The sequence below is a fragment of the Rhinichthys klamathensis genome, unplaced genomic scaffold (genome assembly GCF_029890125.1).
Source record: "Rhinichthys klamathensis goyatoka isolate OS25496 unplaced genomic scaffold, OSU_Roscu_1.1 h1tg000254l_1, whole genome shotgun sequence".
Lineage (NCBI taxonomy): Eukaryota > Metazoa > Chordata > Actinopteri > Cypriniformes > Leuciscidae > Rhinichthys > Rhinichthys klamathensis.
Genome location: NW_026606776.1, coordinates 843,501 through 863,355, shown reverse-complemented (window position 1 = coordinate 863,355; position 19,855 = coordinate 843,501). Strand labels below are relative to the sequence as shown.

The window sequence follows — 19,855 nt, the reverse complement described above, 5'->3', positions numbered from 1 at the left end:
TGTCCATAGATGGCGCATAGATACAATCTTAAATGCAACTTTCACAACAGCATCACCTCACAACACGCGCACACACACACACACACACACAAACATGGACGACACAAGCACAGTGTGTGTGTGTGTGTGTGTGTGTGTGTGTGTGTGTGTGTTAGAGAGAGTAGAGAGAGAGAGAGAGAGAGAGAGAGAGAGAGAGAGAGAGAGAGAGAGAGAGAGAGAGAGAGAGAGAGAGAGAGAGTCGCTGCAGTCACGCTCATTTCTCCGGAGCTCAGGCTGAGGATGCTGCCGTCTCTCCATGAGGATGGTGAAGCGCGCAGAGGCAGACGGAGGCGAGCGCATCGGGCCGCCTGAAAACACCCACATCTCCCCTGCTATCCTATACCGTCACTTTTCTAAACTTACAAGAACTATGAATAGGAGTCGATGCTGAATAATCCGCGCGGACTTGTTCTGTATGCCGCCGCCTTTCTTCTCCTCGTCAGCTGCATCAGCTGTTGCTTTGGGAAAAGTCGAGGCGACTCCCACTCTAAGGGCATCGGATACGGGCATCACTCCACGATGCGTCCTCTGTCTCCCTGACTCCTCCTAACAGCCTGCCTCATTAATATTTGATCAGCACCTGGTACCAGTAGCAGCTCACCTCTTCTGATGGAGCAATCTCTACAAGCACAGCCTGGATCTAAGGCGTCAGAAAGTCCAGCAGAAGAAATCACCAACCTCACGGATGAAGAGCTCCTCCAATGGAGCAAAGAGGAGCTGGTGCAGCGACTCCGAAGGTCTGAAGCCCATAAAATTAGCGTCATCCTGGATCACAGTAATCTGATTCGTGAGGTGAACCGCAGCCTCCAGCTGCATCTGAACGAGATCCGGGGGCTGAAGGTGAGCAGATCATGGGTGTCTGGAGCACACCTGCGCTCATGAGGATGCGCCAGAAACATCATTCTTCCTGTAGGAATAACGCCTTGAATATTTTCGTGCCGTATGCATAACTTCTGATTAAAACAACTTTGCAAAAATCAAGCGAAGCAATTAAAAACTTCTCAGCCAGACAAGAATTATATTTTCGTTATTTGAGCTGTACCTGTTGTGTGTGAGCCTTTTTAACTATGAATGATGCATAAAATAAACCAAGAATGTATCTTTTAAATCTTGGAACAGATAAAAAAAAAAAAAAAAAAAAAAAACTTTCATTAGGCTATATGATCAAGCTGTCTTTTCAATATGCTGTTATTTTTCTGTGAAACACAAATGTTAATTTTTAAAAGGATTTATTCAGCTTTATTCCATACAATGGCAATTCTTAAAGTGACCACATGTCAAGCTCCAGAATAATAGTCCAAACAACTCTTGCGCTATATTTTGAAGCCATATCTTAGTTGTCATTCACTACAAATATTTTGAAGCTCTGAAATCTTAGCTCATCAAGTTCAATCATCACTCATGCAAAAAATGCCATTGCTTCTCATGTGTGTCGGGTGAACTATTGCTTTAATTGAACTCAGGCAGATGTTTGGCAAATGTGGCACGTAATAAGATCATACCTTTAGACTGTTCTATCTTAGATGAATGATGGACTTTTTTTGAACAAACCCTTTCAACCACACTTCCAAACTTAAGTCTCATAATTAATGATTAAATCAGAGTTTGTGTGGTCTCAAAATGTCCATATCTTTTATTCTTTGTCTTTAAATCAAAACGTTTTATGTAAAAACTCTCTGTAAAAACATTTTTTTGTGTTCCCTCTAATGCTGAAGGAGGTAAACCAGAAGCTGCAGGATGACAATCGGGAACTGCGAGACCTGTGCTGTTTCCTGGACGATGACCGGCAGAAGGGCAAGCGAGTGTCGCGCGAGTGGCAGCGTCTGGGCCGCTTCAGTGCCAGCGTCATGCGTAAGGATGTGGCGCTGTACCTTCAGAAGCTGACAGAACTAGAGCACAAGCAGGAGGAGGTCATTCGGGAGAACCTGGAGCTGAGGGAACTTTGTCTGCTGATAGACGAAGACAAAGGTGGCAGCGGAGGGGAAGGAGTCCAAGGTGGGGCGGGGTCCACTGGATGTCGCAATTCCATTGACAGCCAGAGTGGGCTCCTGGTACCTGGCTTGCTGCGGGACGTTGGGGATGGAAGCAGCACTTCTAGCGCAGGAAGTGCCGACAGCTCCGAACATCCACACCATAAGCAGCCACAGCCACCGTCTAGCGGAGGAACTGGGAATAAAAGCCCGGATCTCCAGAAGTCTCGCCTTGGGAAGAGAGGGGAAGGAGATCGCGGGGAGATCTCCAGCCCTGACCCTCCTGTCCGACACAGAAGCACCAGCCTGGAGTATCCCTTCATTCTGCCCCAGCCCTGCCGACCTCGCTGTGGCTCCATATCTGTGCCTGACCATCGGCTGATTAGAGGGCTAAGTCCAGAAAAGTACGGTCGATCTCTGGGCCACCGGAGTCCGGAGACTCATCCGAAGCACCATCTGGCTCCAGGGCAGCCCATGAGTCCCGAGCTCTACATTCAGAGGCACAGGGGAAGCTTAGGAGGTGGGCCTGGGAGTCCAGAGTCTAGACATATGCTGCTAGGAACGTCAGAGTTCCTCCATGACAAAAGCAAGCTGGGAGGAAGTAGTCCAGAGATGCTGAGGCACCAGTACAGCATGAGCCCTGAGCATGGGAAGTTCGGCAGCCCTGGTAGAGAGACGTCACCACGTAGACTGGCAGGAGACGAGCTGTCGCCACATCATCGGAGCCTTTACAATGGTGTGAATGGTGGGTCTGACTTGCAAAATGACACATATATGAAATTAAATGACATTGAAGGTGTGCAGTTATGCCTGATACATATTTATCCTTTTCTATCTTTATCCTATTTTCACCCAGCTTAGTATTTGCCAATAAGTAAAATATTATATGTTCCGATAAATGGCATAACGAGAAACATAGAGCATTACGAGATCCGATCAAAGCATGTGCACGTTATGCTGCCTTCATGTGCTGTTAGAAATTTCCTACTTCTCACTTCTGAAGTCTTTATTATGAGTTCATCACGTTCAATTGCTTTATTGTCGAAAAGAATAGGAATCATGGAGGATGGCAGGTTGATTCTTGCCTAATTCTTGGGGAAATCTTATTAAAGCCAAAAATGTAGAGAAGATAAATAAAATGTAAATAAAATTCCTTTTGTTGGGAACCATCTAAACATTCCCCGTATCTTGATCAGGATTGTCCAGTCCTGCTTCTGGAGGGACACTGCATGTCCTGTAGAGTTTAATCAAGCACTTGTAAAATAGAATATTATGAATATACATCAGTACACATGACTGTAATTGAAAGAGAAAGCAATTTAGATGTAGGAAAGTATATATATATAAATCAAATTTAACAGTCACTAGCAATGGGTCTCTCCTCTGCTATTTTTTAAAGTTTAAAGTTTATGGCTCACCCAACTCTGAAACTTATATAAAAATGATCTCTGAGATTCCCAATATAAATATGACTTGATTTCTCACTAGGAAACTTGTGTTTATGATAATACCGATATAGCACATGAAGTAGGCATAAGACACATAAAATCAAAAGAACACTTTTTTTGTCACCTGTTGCTGTTGTTGAGGTAGTTTCCTTCAGACTAGCCTGCCACCCACAGTCAGATTGCCATTAACCCATCCAACTTAAAATAGGGTTAATTATTTTTTACAAAGACACCAGACCTATGCCTGGTATGATTGAGAATAAAACCAAAGCAAGTGGGCACAGTGTGTTAGACTTCCCCTTTCATACAATGCCCTATTTTGCCTAATTTCTGATGCACATTTCTGTGGAAAGTTACAAACACCTAGCCCTATAGTATACAAAAATATTCTATAGCATGTGATTAGCATGATAATTACCATGGTTTATGTCCTAAAAGCATCATTAGCATTAGCATTAGCAAAAAACATCACAAAGATCTTGCTAATAGGCTACTATGGTGCTTTTTTATAACTAACACAAACACCTAAGCACACATAGAAAAATAATATAGGCTATTAAAATGCTAAAAAGCTAAATGATGTGTCTGAAATCGCATACAGTCTTACTTTGAACTTACTTTGCGACTGTTACAAAAGTATGTTCTATATAGTATGAATATGTGTAGTATGAATGAATGATGTACTACATCCATGTTGGTTTTTTCATGTGACCGTCCGGGTACTTTTCACCTACTTTTTTTAAAATACTATATATTTGGACAATCGGACTCACTATGCTGTACTGTTTTTCGTGTACTAAGGTAGTAGGCATATTCAGACAGCTAATGTCTTGTCTTTTTGCTGCTTTACGGAAGTTCTTTACGAAATCGTTATGGGATGAAAGATTTAGGCTACTGACTGTACAAAATCCCACATGATTAAAAACACACACACACACACAAATGCATATAACTTAGTTTATAAGAAATGGTGCAAATCAAAGGCTTTAGACAGCTATGTGCATATCCCACAGCTGCAGATAACGATTTCTACAGGAGAACATGCTGAGTAGTCTATAGTTCACACCACCCATAAAACACTCACCTCAAGGTGAAATATGTGACTCACTTTGCATTCATTACCTTCAAGAAATGCCCCCTTAAGATGAAATAAGAACCACGCAAGATCAGAAGGATGTCCTAATTTAAATAACTCAAAATACCAAATAACTTCTTTAGCGGACTCTTTACGTTGTCGAATTAGCTTCCCTCATCTTTACAGATGAGATTTATTTGTTATGTTTTAAGATGGAACCTCCCTGATGAAGAAATAGCATTCTGTCACTTGACAAGGTCAAAATTTAATCAATAATAGTCGTTGAAAGATATTAGCTTTACAAATTGCAAAGAACCATAAGAATTCCTTTCAGCTAAGCGCTAACAATGAAAGGTAATTGCTAACAAGATGACTGTTGTTGTCGGATGCTGTGGTTTCAGTACTGTCCTGTGTCTTAATGCTGCTGTAGACATTTGTCACTGTCACAGCCTGTTCTGGTGTTGGTCCCAAAGGGAAAACCATTGTCCACTGACCCCGTACACATCCAGATCATCCCTATCTTCCCCAGGACAACCCTAATGCTGCTCTGAAATGCTCTGTGGTTTTGATTAACTATAATTGAGTATGTGTAAAGTAATGTTTTCAAGGGATATTTTACCACAAAAATTAAACTCTATCAACATTTACTCACCATCATGTCATTTCAAACCGTCTGTAGGACATGAAAAAATGCTATTTTTTTGTCCATACAGTGAAAGTCAATGGATTCCAATGTAGTTTGGACCCTAATGTTCTACAAAATATCTTATTTTGTTTCACAAATGAAAGAAATGCATAGGCCTACAAGTTTGAAATGACATGAGGATGAGTAACATCATTTTTTAATTGAACTATCCCTTTATAGAAAATCAGTCTAATTTAGCATCTGTGTTTATTAGGTAACAGTTTACAATAATAGTACATGAATAATCATGTACTAATACCTGAATTAATAATTACTTTACTATGAACTAATGATGAGTTAAGACATGTACTAATGAGGAACTAACCTTAACTACGACATGAGTCATATGAATTCCTGCATGAATATACCATCTTCACTACACGTTAGTACATGCTTGTTAATTAATGCATTAATTAAAATTTCGGGGTAAACTAAATCAAACATGTTCTAGATCAGAAGAGAGATGTACTAAAAGGGCACAATGTAAAATTGTTCATAAATTTGACACCAGCAACTGTCACAAACATCAGTGAATGACTAGATGTCTTGCAATGTTTACATTTAACCTTTGAACACACAATGATGTAATGATGCATTCATCATTAAAAACAATTTAATCTCATTCTGTTTTAAGTGATTCCACTGCTGCCATCAATAGTGAAATACCTACACTAACACATTTATTAATAGATGCAATTTTCAAAATTAAAATCACTGTTAGCACAGGTGATGGTTATTTATGTGCTTATTTTATGGATTGGTTTACTGTCTTTATATCATAATGCAGTTGGATGTTAGTCAGTTAGGGTTCTTGCTCTTCTTTTGGGCCACAGAATGTGTCCATTTTCTAGAGTAATTTTGATTTAGTTTACCCCGAAATGTTAATTAATGCATTAATTAACAAGCATGTACTAACGTGTAGTTAAGATGGTATATTCATGCAGGAATTCATATGACTCATGTTGGGTTACTTCCTCATTAGTACATGTCTTAACTCATCATTAGTTCATAATTATTCATTCAGGTATTAGTACATGATTATTCATGTACTATTATTGTAAAGTGTTACCGTTTATTGCCTACCCATGCAAAAATAAATATACTTAAGTAAAGTTCAAGTATATTTTAAGTATACTTTATGTAGTAAGTATACTAATATCAATGTACTTAAAGTATACTTGCAAGTGTACTGTTTCAGTACTACTTGGAACTAAATAGGCCCACTTTTTAGTGTATAAAAGTATACTTTTAAAGGTGCTATATGTATTTTTTAGCGGCCTCTATGGGTGATGTTCCAGATTGCAACCAATTTTTACAAGAGCGCTCGTGCTCTTGCGTGTGCTCGAACACAAGAGCGAGCACTCATGGTACCGGCCACACTGAGACTTTCAACACATCGGAGAAAGCATCACACATCATGCTGGAAACTCATGTAATCTCCCACGGCAACGTTACAATAATAGGCTACTTTTATCAGCTTGACGTTGAACTAATGCTCCATGCTGCTCGTACCATGATAACGTTACATTTGTGGTGTTATCTAGCATAAGGCATTTCACTAACTATTTGTGTATCTTTCACAATCAGCAATGTCAACATAGGTGAATGTATAATATGATAACGAAAACGGTTAGTGAACTAGACTGAACAATTTCAGTGTAACAGTAAGATCGTAGGAAGTAACATTACTGTACTGAACGTGTCTGGAAATGTGTATTATAAACAATATGATAGTAGTGGGATGAGTGACGTTAGACAGTAGATCTAGTACATAAAATAAAAGTTACATCCTAAAGCACCTACTTTTTGTTATCCTGGAACAGTCTTTTGTATTCATTTCATGTTGTAGTTTATCTTGCTATTTCATTACAGTTTACGATTATTTATTTCAGCATATCTGAAAACTTGTAATTTATCACAATAAAAATAGCGGAGGTCTCTCCATAATTCAAACGCTCTGCCGATGTTGATCCGTGTTTTCGTCCGTCAATCCGATTCACGTTTGGCCTGACGAGCTTCAGCGGATAACTTTTTTTAATTTTTAAAAAAAATATTTTTGTGTTGGAGTCTGTGTTGTGCTGGAGGCAGGAGTGTTTGGTGTTATCAGACTCCATGTCGTCAGCTGCAGTGCCGTCGCATAGACTGTATATAAGAGGCTCGGGAGCGCGTGTGCACGTCACATCCGATGGATTTCGCAGAAAATCCGACCCGGAGACTTCACATAGAAATAGGAATACTGGCCTTCAGAGGTAATAGCAAAACCCGACAAGTGGATCATTGTAATGTGTGATTACAACCCTTTCACACACAGGCAATAAAAAAAGGATTCATTTTAGAAGAAAAGTTCCATATAGCACCTTTAAGTACCCTATACTTTAAGTGTACCAGTAGTAAACATTTTTAGTACACAACTATAAGTTTTTTTCGTTTGTACTGCAACTATACTACAAGTGACCATACGGGTTGTTTACTATACATTTACATTTACATTTAGCTGACGCTTTTATCCAAAGCGACTTACAATTGCTATATTTCAGAGGTCGCACGCCTCTGGAGCAATTAGCGGTTAAGTGTCTTGCTCAGGGACACATTGGTGTCTCACAGTGGATTCGAACCCAGGTCTCTCACACCAAAGGCATGTTTCTTATCCACTGCGCCACACCACCCCACCCCCATTTTAATTTTTGCACTTTAAGTATACTGCTATGTTCCTATTTAGGTATTATTTTTTTTAATACTTGAAATATACCTTTAATTGTACTTTAACTCTTTCCATTTTAAAAACATTTTTTTCTAGGTGTAATGCATACTTTTCGAGGCTAAGCGTATCCCATCATGCATTATGTTCGGGAAATCATGTGCCCCGAAATCACGAGATGTCGAGGAAAACATTCCACTATTATTTAAATTAATTAGATACATATAATTTGGTAGTAAAAACATAAAGTGTTGCACATTTTATTGGTGCAAAGATGAGTATGGGATGTGTAGACCTATTTTGTACAACATTTTCAACTGTTTTTATCACTTAATTAGAAGCACCAGAATTTTAAATGTGTGTCTTCTGATAGTTACATAGCGACTGAACAGACATGTAGAAGTTTTTTTTTAAATGCAAAGTATTGGAAATATAATAAATAAAAGCTCTATAACACTTGCATTTTTTGCAAGACTATAAGTGTGTCCCATCGAGGAATCAAAAGTTCTACACACACTTGCAGTCTTTTACGCCTACTTGAACACTCGGGCCAAATAGAGAAAATACGTCATGCAAGTAGACAAGTGGTCAAGTGCAAAGGCCGCAAGCGTGGGTATTTGGACCATAGATATCCATAATAAAGGCTAGATGTCTCGTCCGCGCTGCTGGCCAATGGAGGTCGACGTCCGCACCTGGCGGCCATCTTGTCACAGGCAGCTCGCTCACTCGTAACATTGTGTTTTAATGGTGCATGTACTTTTTAAATAACCATAACTTGCTCAATTTTCTACCGATTTTCAAACAGTTTGGCTTCTTATAAACGTCAGAGATGTAGTTATGACACTACATACTTATGAATAATAAGTGTATAAATAAATAATCATCCAGAATTATAGCCACGTTAATAACGTTTGTAAGAAACCAAACCGTTTGTAAATCCATCAAGATTTCAACGAGATAAGAGTATTTGTGTTCGTGCTGATCACTCATCTTACATCAGGCACCACAGAGCCCGCCAGAAAGCTTGCCTGTGACAAGATGGCCGACAGTGATGACGATAGAGACTCCGCCGTAAGACATCTAGCCTTTATTATGGATATCTATGATTTGGACAAGGCATATCACTTGTTTCCGCTTCTTCTTCGCCTGTATTTTGATCGGGAGATTCTGTACTGTTTCCAAAGATGCGTAATAGCGTCCCCTACCATATAACAGTGAAAACATGGATAGCCGGAAAATTCCAGTAGCACCTCAATGCAGTACATAAGATCCACGGGGAGGAGTCGGATCAAGATCCAAGGGGTGGAGATGGGTAGGATTAGGGGTGGGTTTAGGGATTAGGGGTGTGTTTAGGGATCAGGGGGCGGAGATGGGTAGGTTTAGGTATATGTAAGGTGGGAGGAGTTGGATCTGGATCCGACTCCTCCCCGTGGATTTCATGTTCTGCAGTGAGGACCATCTCGAAAATTCAGTCAATGGCGGTGAAAGAGTATTTGTAGCAAATTAAAAAAATGTAAATTGCTATGTACACTAAGTGGACTAGCCTTCACAAAAATTCATATACTTAGAATCAGGAACATATCTGTTTTATTTATAAATATTTTTTTTTCAAACAATGTAAGTTTATAATGCTGTATCTAAAACTATGTGAAAAAAGTTTTTAATAGGCAACTCAATCAAATCAAAATATTAAACAGAACTACAAGCCAACTGTACTTATACTTAATTTTACTTTTAAGTATATCTCGATCAAATGATTGAGTACAAGTACGTAGACCTTTTTGTCACACAGTAAGTGCAATTTCAAGTATATTTCTGAGAAAAAGTAGACAAAGTATACTTTCTTATTTTTAGTGCAAAAGAAATATACTAATTGCACACTTGAATAAACCTCTTTTTTGTAAGGGTAGATAACAAGAATACTGTTCTGACATCTGTATTTGTTGAAGTGCCCTGTCAGTGACCGCTTTTATAGAGAATCTATCAGCATTGTCAGCAGTTACTGTTGCAGTGCCCAGGCAGCCAATGTTATTTATTTATTTATTAACTCAGTGGTAGCTGAAGTGAATAAACTGAACTTTTGAGTTATATCACAGTTATATCACAGTTTAACCACAATTATATAACAAAACGTGACATAAGAGCTTTGGTTGTCTATTTTGCAGACCGGCATAATGGAAATGGTTACCGGCCGGCTGACAGCATTGTTAAGCTATTAAAAAAATCCATTCAAATTGAGTGTGTTGCAGTGTGTTAGCAGTCACTACAACTTGTATTTGTTGTGGGAATTAAACTTGTGCGTAGATGTAGACTAGGGATGTATGATGTTGAAGCTCTGGATAATCCTGTAAGAGGTTTTCAGAGAATTATTATTTTTCTGCTTTCTTAGCATGTGGCTCTTATTCAAAAAGCCAAATCACATGATTATAAACCTCACAGTGCTTTAGTCAACACAAGTTCAGATAAACGAGCATCTAAATAACAGCGTCACAATACAATCCCTCTGCATATTTGGCTGAAATCCTGCATGAAAACAAGCACCTCTTGACTTCCTCAAAACTAATCTTAATACCATCGTGCTGCTGGTTTTTTCTTTCTTTCAGGGAGGCTTCATTTTGCATGGGAATCACGTTGTACAGTAGCTAATGCTGTCAGCTCATGCCGGAAATGTGGTTTTGGATTTCACATGAAAGCTGTTTTCATAGAGGCAGAACAGTATGTGGCTACACTGATCTGGCGATGTCTGTCAATATCCAGCTTTATGCTGAAGAAAACGCGTCTTGACAAGTATGTCCACGTCACTAAACACTAAAATGAGGGCATTGTTGTATAAGCAGAGAAAAATGGGCGCTCTATTCTCTGTTTATCTCTTGGCTCAGATTTGTATGTTTTGCTGACCCCGCACTGTGAGCAGATGGATGGACCAAAGTGTTTTTTTTTAACAGTGCAAGGTTAAATGATTAGTTCACCCAAAAATGAAACTTCCGTCATCATTTACTCACCAACATGCCTTGCCAAACCTGAATGTCCTGTTTCCTCTGTGGAACAAGACATTTTTAATAATGCCAAGCGTTTCCATCCAATTATAATGAATAGGGACTGGAGCTTTCAAACTTCTAATGGACATTAAAGCACTATAAAAATGTAAAAGTAGTCCATGTGACTCATCAACTATATTCCAGGTCTTGTAAAGCCATACAGTAGCATTGTGTGAGTGTGACAGAAGGTTGAATTTTACTGATAATCTTACCCTTCATTGAGTCAGTAAACTCATTAACCAAATCATGGTTACACTCTTAGAAAAAAGTTCCAAAAGGGGATTTTTCACAACCATAGAAGAACCATTTTGGGGTCTAAATAACCTTTTGCTGAACAATTCTTAAAAGAACCATTTCTGTCTTTGTGTGAAGAACATTTCTAAATCTAAAGAACCTTTTTTTACACTATAAAAGAATGGATGTTAAAGATTCTTCATAAAATGATAGATGCCAATACAGAACCTTTATTCTTAAGACGAATTTTATGAACAAAATTAACTCGTTTAACAAAAAGATCCTGAATTTGTTCTTAAATCAGACGTTGTTACTTCTCTCATAAACCTATTATTTTCTATTTTTTAGCATGTTAAATCACATTAAACATTCTGGTCTACGCTTCTTTTCTTAAAAACCCAGTGGAACTTTTGAAACTCTTGAGCATGTGAGATTTCTTTCTCAGGTTTCACTTCAGTTTAAACCATGGCAAATCTGAGACCTTAATACCACAGATAAGGGTTTTAAAGAGGAGACAAAGCGGCCATTACACAACTTCTGAAAAAAAAGAAGCTATTTCCAGATAATACAGAAGTCAGACCTCTTCAGACTCAAACTCTCCAGTCCCCAGGGAAGCCTGTGGTTTAGGCAGACCTGTATCTCAATTGATGTGTGTAGGTGTGTGTTAGTGTGAGCATGAATGCTGTTGTGTGTGCTTCTCCGTGACCTTGGGAGATACCCCCCTCTGACTCCAGCTCTAAATTTAGCCCTGAAGCTGACGACTTTCTCAGTGTTTACCTCCCCATGTACAGAAGGCAAATACCTTTCCCCTACTTCCATTAACAGTCTTACAGGTGTCCTGCTGAATCAGTTTTCATTTTATTTTATTATTAATTTACACTCTAAAAAAGTCTTGTTAACTGAAGCTTACATTTTTTTATAATTTTTTTAAAATTTTATTTTAATAAAGCTTTAAAGAGTAAAATGTACACTAACAAAAGTCTTGTATACCGAAGCCTTTAGTTTTTATTCCATTTTATTTTATTTTATTTTATTTTCATAAAGTTTACACTTTTTTACTGTATATGTGTATGACTGAAGGCTACATTTGAGTTTTTTGTTATTTTATTTTAATAAAATTTTAGTTTTACATTTTTTTTTTAGTTTACAGTTTTTAACAAATTACTAGGCTATATATATATATATGCATTTTATTTATTTTAATTTAGTAAGATTTACACTTACAAAAGTCTTGTACTTAAGCCCACGTTTTAATTTTAATTGTATATTATTTTATTATAATACAATTTTAGAAAAGTTTAATAAGATTTAGGAAGGTTGCACTTTTAACAAATTACTGTATATATGTATTTTTTTTATTTTTTTATTTTTTTTTATTTTTTTATCATTTTATGTTAGTAACAAAAGTATTGTATACTAAAGGAGACATTTGAATTTTTATGTTATGTTATTTTAATAAAATGTTAGTTTACACTCTTTAACAAATTACAGTATATACATATTTTATATATATATATATATATATATATATATTTATGTATATATTTATTTGATTTAAAATGTATTTATTTATTATATTTTGGGACTCAGTTACTAAAAAAAAACAGGCAATAACAAATCATCTGTGTTCAACAGAAATATAAGTTACAAATATGTAATAAATGTGATAAAAATATGTAATACTGGGAAAAAAATCTAAATAAGGAACTGATCACATGAAATTTATTGAATGATATGTGGCCTCCTTGTCCCCTTAGCAGTGTTTGACCGGTGCACAAAATGCTATAGAGGAATCGGCTTACATTTAGGTGGCAGGGTTTAAGCAGATGAACTGAACAAAAACAGGATCTGAAGTGAGAAAATGTCCTATAATTCTTGCCCTGTGCGCCATATTTGAGTATTTTCATTTCCCCAAGAAAGAATATTACAGTGAGCTCTTAGTCACGGGTCCCCTAATGGATTTTCATGGCGAGCTCAGCTTAGAGTGTTGAGTCATGGCTTTGTGTGAGGATTGTGCATTTCAAAAATAAAAAATAAAAAAAAATAAAATAAAATAAAAACCCTGCTTTGCATTTTATTTTTGCACTAGCATTACTAAATGTAATTGCAAAAATAACTGTTTTCTAACAGGTTTCCCAAACAGTGCAACATATTTAATAACATTTCAGTGAGTTTAAATGGTCTTTTTAAAAAGCTTGACAATATTTTATGACAAGCACAATGCAGAATCAAGAAAGAATGAATTAATGCTTTTGATTTTGTGTAATAAGCTATGTGTGGGATTAAGACAACGAACTCTGCGCTACCATGGATCCCGCATCCGTGTGAAGCGGCTGAGCTGAGCATGACTCTGCCTGAAGGGATATGGGTTAACACTGTCATGCACAAATGTGCAGTGAGCTTCATTAGGCGATGACCTTCAGTTAGCATGCTCTGAGGGGCATTGTGGGTATTCTTTGTTTGGATGATACAGTATGACAGCATATTAGTGTGTTAAAGGTTCTGGAAGCTGTTGAACCGCACGCCATCAGCAAACCCGAACAGACAAAATGATTGACAGCCAGAGAGCATTTCTGATTGGCTAGTATTTTGCAGGTGCCCTGAATCTATTTCTTTTTCTTTTTGGCTGGTTACAGAGTCTATTTCTTTATTCAGTCTTTTTTATTTTCAGACTAAAATGAGATTTAAGTTGATTTTTTATTTGCAGAGGAAGAAGAAGACTTCATTAAAATGCTGCGTGCTTTTTGTTTTTTGCATGATCTATTGCTCAAGTCTTACGAATGGTGAATGCGCATTTGCATCGTTACTGTCACAACAAATATGGACATGCGAGCAAAAGTGAATTAAAAAAATCGGATCTGGCAACATTTAACTTTCAGTTTTTAGTCTACGAAATCAGATTAAAGACGAAAAAAATGAAATAAAAATCACGTTTCCTCTGCAGTGTAAACAAAACCCAAGGCTGTCAGAGAGGTGATTATTTCAATGATATATTTAGGTAGCAAGACATTTTATGCATGGTAGGGTATTAAAAATAATTGGATGAGCTGTATTATTATAGTCCAGAATCTACAACTATAGTGCAGATGTGTGAAAATAATAAACTGACAACATAAAAGACAACATCTGTGTTTGTTTAGGCAAGTATTAAACTACTTGGAATTACAAATATGATGCAGGCAGATGTCCTTGTGTGACAGTGGTGATCATGGGAAAGAAATGTGAACATTTACATAACGCCAATGTTTACAGACTCCTGCATCTATTTATAACTATTTTTTTATTACTTCCAAACAATTCAGAGGAGAGCAAGATCTTCTCCTTCTCATCGATAAGAGCATTTTTTGGCCTCCTCCCATGTCAGAGCTTAATCGTTCCCATGATCTCTGAAAATATAGGACATTCTCCTGTAATCCCTGTTTTACGATGATGGAAATGTGTAAGTCTGTGTGTGTGTGTGTGTGTGTCTGTTATAGATATAGGAGAAAAAGAAGGAGATATTCATCTTGACACAAGTTTTGAACCTGCACAAATATGAAATCACATATCTTGACCGTCGCACCTCGTCTCTCAGGATAGACTGTATATCTGACTGATCTGAGTCGCCCCACATGGCATAAATATCTGACCATGAGCTTTCAGGGCAAATTGAATGTTGTAAGCTACCAGCCAAGAAGCACGGTGACATTATAAAAGCCTACACAATGCAATTTCAATATTCAAGCTCAAGAGCTAAACTTATGCTTAGACAATTATTATAATGTATAGCCTTGAATAATGATTGTTAATGTTAACGGTAGTATACAACAAGAGATTTGGATCTCCTGCCACATTTCAAATGACTGATCTAAGGCCGTACGTCCACCAAAGCGTTTTTTCACGCGCCTGGTGTATGTTTTCAATTGTTTTCAATGGAAGCGCCGCGTTTTTTTAATGCCATGAGCGTAACGAGGCGCCGAGCGTTTTTTTCACACTGAAGCACCGAGCGCCGGGCGTTTTTTACTGGACGTCGAGAGTTGAAAAATGTTCAACTTTGGATAAAACGCAGCGCTCAATACTGTCACTTTTTACCCAGCCGTCCAATCACAGTGGAGGAGGGGCGGGACTAATACCACATCGACCAACTGTCACAACATTCTTTCTGTACAACGACATCAACCAGCAGAGCTAACCGAACAAAATGGATGAAAAATTAATTTTTAGTATGAAACAAATTATCTGCGAATTCAGTTACAAGAAACTGTGCTGCGGATATTCTGTATCATAGCAACGAAACGTCTCAACGGAAAAAACACTGTGCTGCCAAAACGTTCTCAAACGCCCACAGCTAGGCGTTTTCAGCAGAGCGTCTAGCATTTTCAGCTGGCTAAAAACGCTTTGGTGGACACACGGCCTAAGGCTCTGTTTACACCTGGTATTAAGATGCGTTTTGGTCGATCAGATCACAAGTAGACGAGGGAGACACATTCCTGTTTATTTTAATACATGCTATTTTAATCCGTCTCTTTCGCCCACTTTCAACCTGTGGTCTGTGGTCAATTGTGAAATCTGTTCTGATTTCTTTGAGAGGATAGTCTGTACGCTGATTTCACGCAGCCGCCATTTTGAAATCGCTCCGGTGGGAAGAAAACCGGAAGTGTCGCTTTTAATCATAGGAGAGTCGCGAATGCGATGGCGTATTGTTGTGTTTAATGTAGAAATTAGTTATTCTAAAAATGTACATACATTTCTTTCATACTTTAGACTATATAGGCCCTACAGTGAAATTCATTTATAATTTTTTTTTTTTTTTATATATAATTCAGAACGAAAAAATAAAAGCAGGAACGAACTATATACATACTGTCACGGTGTGGGTTTTGTGTTTTGTTCCTTGTTCTTGTCTGTCATGTGATTCCCTGTTTGTCATGTTATCCTGCCATGTGTCTTGTCTTTTGTCATGTTGTTGCTCAGTGTCCACAGGTGTTCCTCGTCTATGTCTATTAGTCTCCCCAGGTGTCTCTTATTAACCACGCCCCCTTGTTATCTTGTTTAGCTTGTTTGTCTGTGTATTTAAACCCCTGTGTTTCAGTTGTTGGCTGTCGGTTGTTGTTTAATGTTACTTGTAGTGTGTTCTGAGTTATTTGATCCTAGTTCTGAGTTTACCTGTTTGTTGGATTATTAAAGTGCTTGCGTTTGGATTCCCTCTCTGCTTCATTCCTGCTACTTCGTAACACATACCCTATATTGGATATTAACATCCATTCGTGTAAATCGCGGCAGCAGCTTCAGGTTGGTAGTCCAAGCATTGTTGTCTATCTGTACTTCCGGGGTTCTTCCCACCGGAGCCTCGCTTTCGATTTCAAAATGGCGGCAGCGTGAAATCAGCGTATGGGAGGGTAAATGTAGGTTTTTCTGTAAGTGGCCGAAGGTGGACAAGCTCAAAACGTTTTAGATCCCGTTTACACGTGTATTTAACGTCATCCACTTGTGATCCGATCGACCAAAACGCATCTTAACACCAGGTGTAAACAGGGCCTATGAATTCAATAATGCATATGAAAGAACTGTCTTTTAACCCAATACAGTATCACATTAGTCGCTATACTGTTGTAAAGATCTCATTGATTTGCATTACAAGCTATCAGAATTTAATGTCCCTGTTTGGTGCAGCAACTGCACCAAATTGCATATTTTTCCTCAGTTTGGCCTCTGAATAAAATTGAGGTGTTTTTTCCTCCACAAGTGTGAGCACCATATTCTCCTATATCATAAGACACTTTCCACCGTCTGGCCGAACGGTTCTAGGAACAGTCCAGAGACCGAGGGTTGTCTGTAGGAAATAAGAGACTCCCAACATAAATTGTTGCCCTCTCAGCGCCTGAGCAGTTATTTTCTCTTTTTAAGGTTTAGTTGCACACTGGAGACCACAGGCAAATCCTCATTTACCTGTTTTACTGAGCTCGGCAAGACTAAACCAACTATAAACCTGTCTGCTTTTCCCATATGCCACCCCGTCGAGCACACACACACACACACACACACACACACACACACACACACACACACACACACACTAGCAGACATAGTGACAACCTTTGGGCTGAGAAACCTCACACTGTGGTTGGTGTAATCTGCCAGAGTAAGAACATACGGTAAGATACTATTCACAGAGCATGTCTACATTCTCAGACTTCTTTATGAGTAAAATCTGACATGCAACATATATGAGCCCACCTTTCATTGGCAGGCTAATCTGAGGATATCCATCTTTCCTGCACTCTGACTGTTCAAAGTCATTCGATATTCATTCATATAGAGTGACGACACATCCATTCTGTCTGAGCTCGCCTCCATTAAGGCGGCATAGTGCTCTATGTTTCATTCACCGCTTCTGTTTTTTCATCTCGTTATCATATTTGCTTCAGGCGTGCGATTGCATTTGGCCATTAAAGATTCATGCCAGTCTGTGGACTTCTAAGAAACACTTTAGGGGGTTTTAACAGACACCCTGACCGGTTTACCCGCCAACATGACAACGTGAAAGCAGATAAAGCATGAAACAGTGCAGAAACAACCGAGAACGCAAACTAAATCTGATGTCCAGGGGAGCTTTGATCAAACAGCAGATAATAAGAACGACAAAGTGGTTTAGGAATCTGCTCCACAAATGCTCAAAGGATGATCAAGGATAAGCATCCAATCAATATTTGGTGATGAAACAAATCAAAAAGCAAGGATTCCCGGTATCACGCAATCGTGAGGGAGATTTCCATCCATTGAAGCACAAGATGCTCTTTGGAACAATCTCAAATCATGCTGGATAACATCAGGATTTGCTGTCATTAAAGTTGGCATGAAATAAAAAGTTGATTTCACTTTATTTTAAAATGTTCTTGTTACACATGTTACATGTAATATAATAACTATAAATTATGTTACCTGCAACCCTTTTGGAGTGTAGTTTTATCAACACTTGAATGGGTAAGTTTCATATAAAAGCAACATTTTGAGCAAAAAGCTGAGAAAATCATGTTTTTTATCAAAGACTACAGATCGTATTCAGAACAATAATCAAAACACAGATGGAGTAGATTGAGTCAATCAACATCCCTAATGGGTTCACAGTCCTATAGCTCGTCCTGTGTCGACATTTCATTCAGTAACATTAGGCAGTTTTGATTTATATGCTGTTTAATGTTGATGATCACGTTATTTTACATATGCATCTGCTTATATTTGCTATCGCTTGTTTCTGCTTCGTCTTCACATGTCTTGATCTGGAGATTCTGTACTTTTTCAGAAGATGCCTAATAGCGCCCCCCTACCGTATAACAGTGAAAACGCGGAAAGCCGGAAAATTCCGTCAATGGCAAGGAAAAAGTTAATTATTACTACTCAGTACTTAAATGTATAATTACACTGTAACAGGGACACCAAAATTCACTAAAAATCTGTTTTTTTCTAAATGCATTTCATCTTATTGTGAAAAATTCACCCATGCATATATGCTTCATTTCTGAAAATATGTTTTGACCTGCAATTTTTTATCAAAATGATCTTCTGGTGACTTGCGGGACTTCTCCACTCATGTAGTCCAATTAAACCACACACACACACACACACACAAACACCCCCCCCCACACACACACACATAACATATATATATATATATATATATATATATATATATATATATATATAATATATAATCCCCCCCCCCCCCCCCCCCCTGATAATCTGTTTCACTTTAATGTACATCACAATATGGAAGAAAAGATCTGTTGCTACTTCTGTTTCATCGCAACCTTAAGCAAAATGGTCTTTTACCAATAATATGAAATATCGTTCTCGTTGCTTAACTGATCCATTCCGTGCTGATCCGGCCCAGCCGATAAGGATATGGTTTCATTTTCCACTGTGGGACTGATAGCGGAGCTCTTTGGAATGTAATACAAATGCGTCAGTCGTTGCCTTGTCAAGAGTTTACAGACAATTTGAGATGTAAATAGCGACCACGTAATGGAGGATGATAAGATATTTCTATTAGTTACACTATATTAACTTTCGTTAACTTCGCTCAAATAGCTCAAACCACGTTACATTTTACCAACACCTCTGTTGATCAGCCAAATCCAAATGAGTTACATGTAGGAGTGTATAAACACAGTGTTACTTTTACGAGGGTCTCAATCCCATGAAACATTGTGAATGATGTAACAGCAGTACAATATAAAACTTCAACAGATGATAAAGGTAAAATCAATATATTTTCAATGTATTGCAAAATATTGGATTTTTTTTCCCATTTTTTTCATGTGTGGCCTCTGCAGAAGCATATATCATTGCTGAACGATCTCTAAGCTTTTGGTTGGTCTGTCTTGGAAGGTTTACAGCCTACCATTAAAAATAAAGAAAATGGGCTTTTTTACTTCCAGACACTAAAATCCACAAAATTCTTTTTTTATCTTCACAGCTTTGATATCAGCAGGATGTTGCAGCAACAACTGCAGGAACGTGAAGCTCTGGGACAGGTGAGTTCTGCTTCAATGCCTCTGTTCCAAACCCTAGTGAGCTGCCTACCTAGACAGCATTTTTAGGCATCACTGGTGTGCTCCTGTTTATTCCAAAACAGTAGGCATGCAGCTAAATTATGCTGATAATAAATTATTTTGACCAAGGCAGCATT

At 38.0% G+C, this 19,855-nt stretch overlaps 1 protein-coding gene across 2 annotated transcripts in view; it reads left to right on the top strand.

Annotated features, from left to right (window-relative positions):
* Window positions 1–210: 210 nt before the first annotated feature.
* The window catches only part of ccdc85al (coiled-coil domain containing 85A, like), a 30,133-nt gene continuing 10,488 nt past the window's right edge, over window positions 211–19,855 (top strand). Inside the window, exons 1-3 of one of the 2 annotated variants that reach the window (XM_056266948.1) lie at window positions 211–879; window positions 1,755–2,754; window positions 19,643–19,700. In XM_056266948.1, coding sequence (XP_056122923.1) covers window positions 649–879; window positions 1,755–2,754; window positions 19,643–19,700 — 1,289 coding nt within the window. In that variant the 5' untranslated portion in view covers window positions 211–648. The remainder of the gene's footprint in view (window positions 880–1,754; window positions 2,755–19,642; window positions 19,701–19,855) is intronic. The other variant, XM_056266949.1, reaches the window with a different exon arrangement.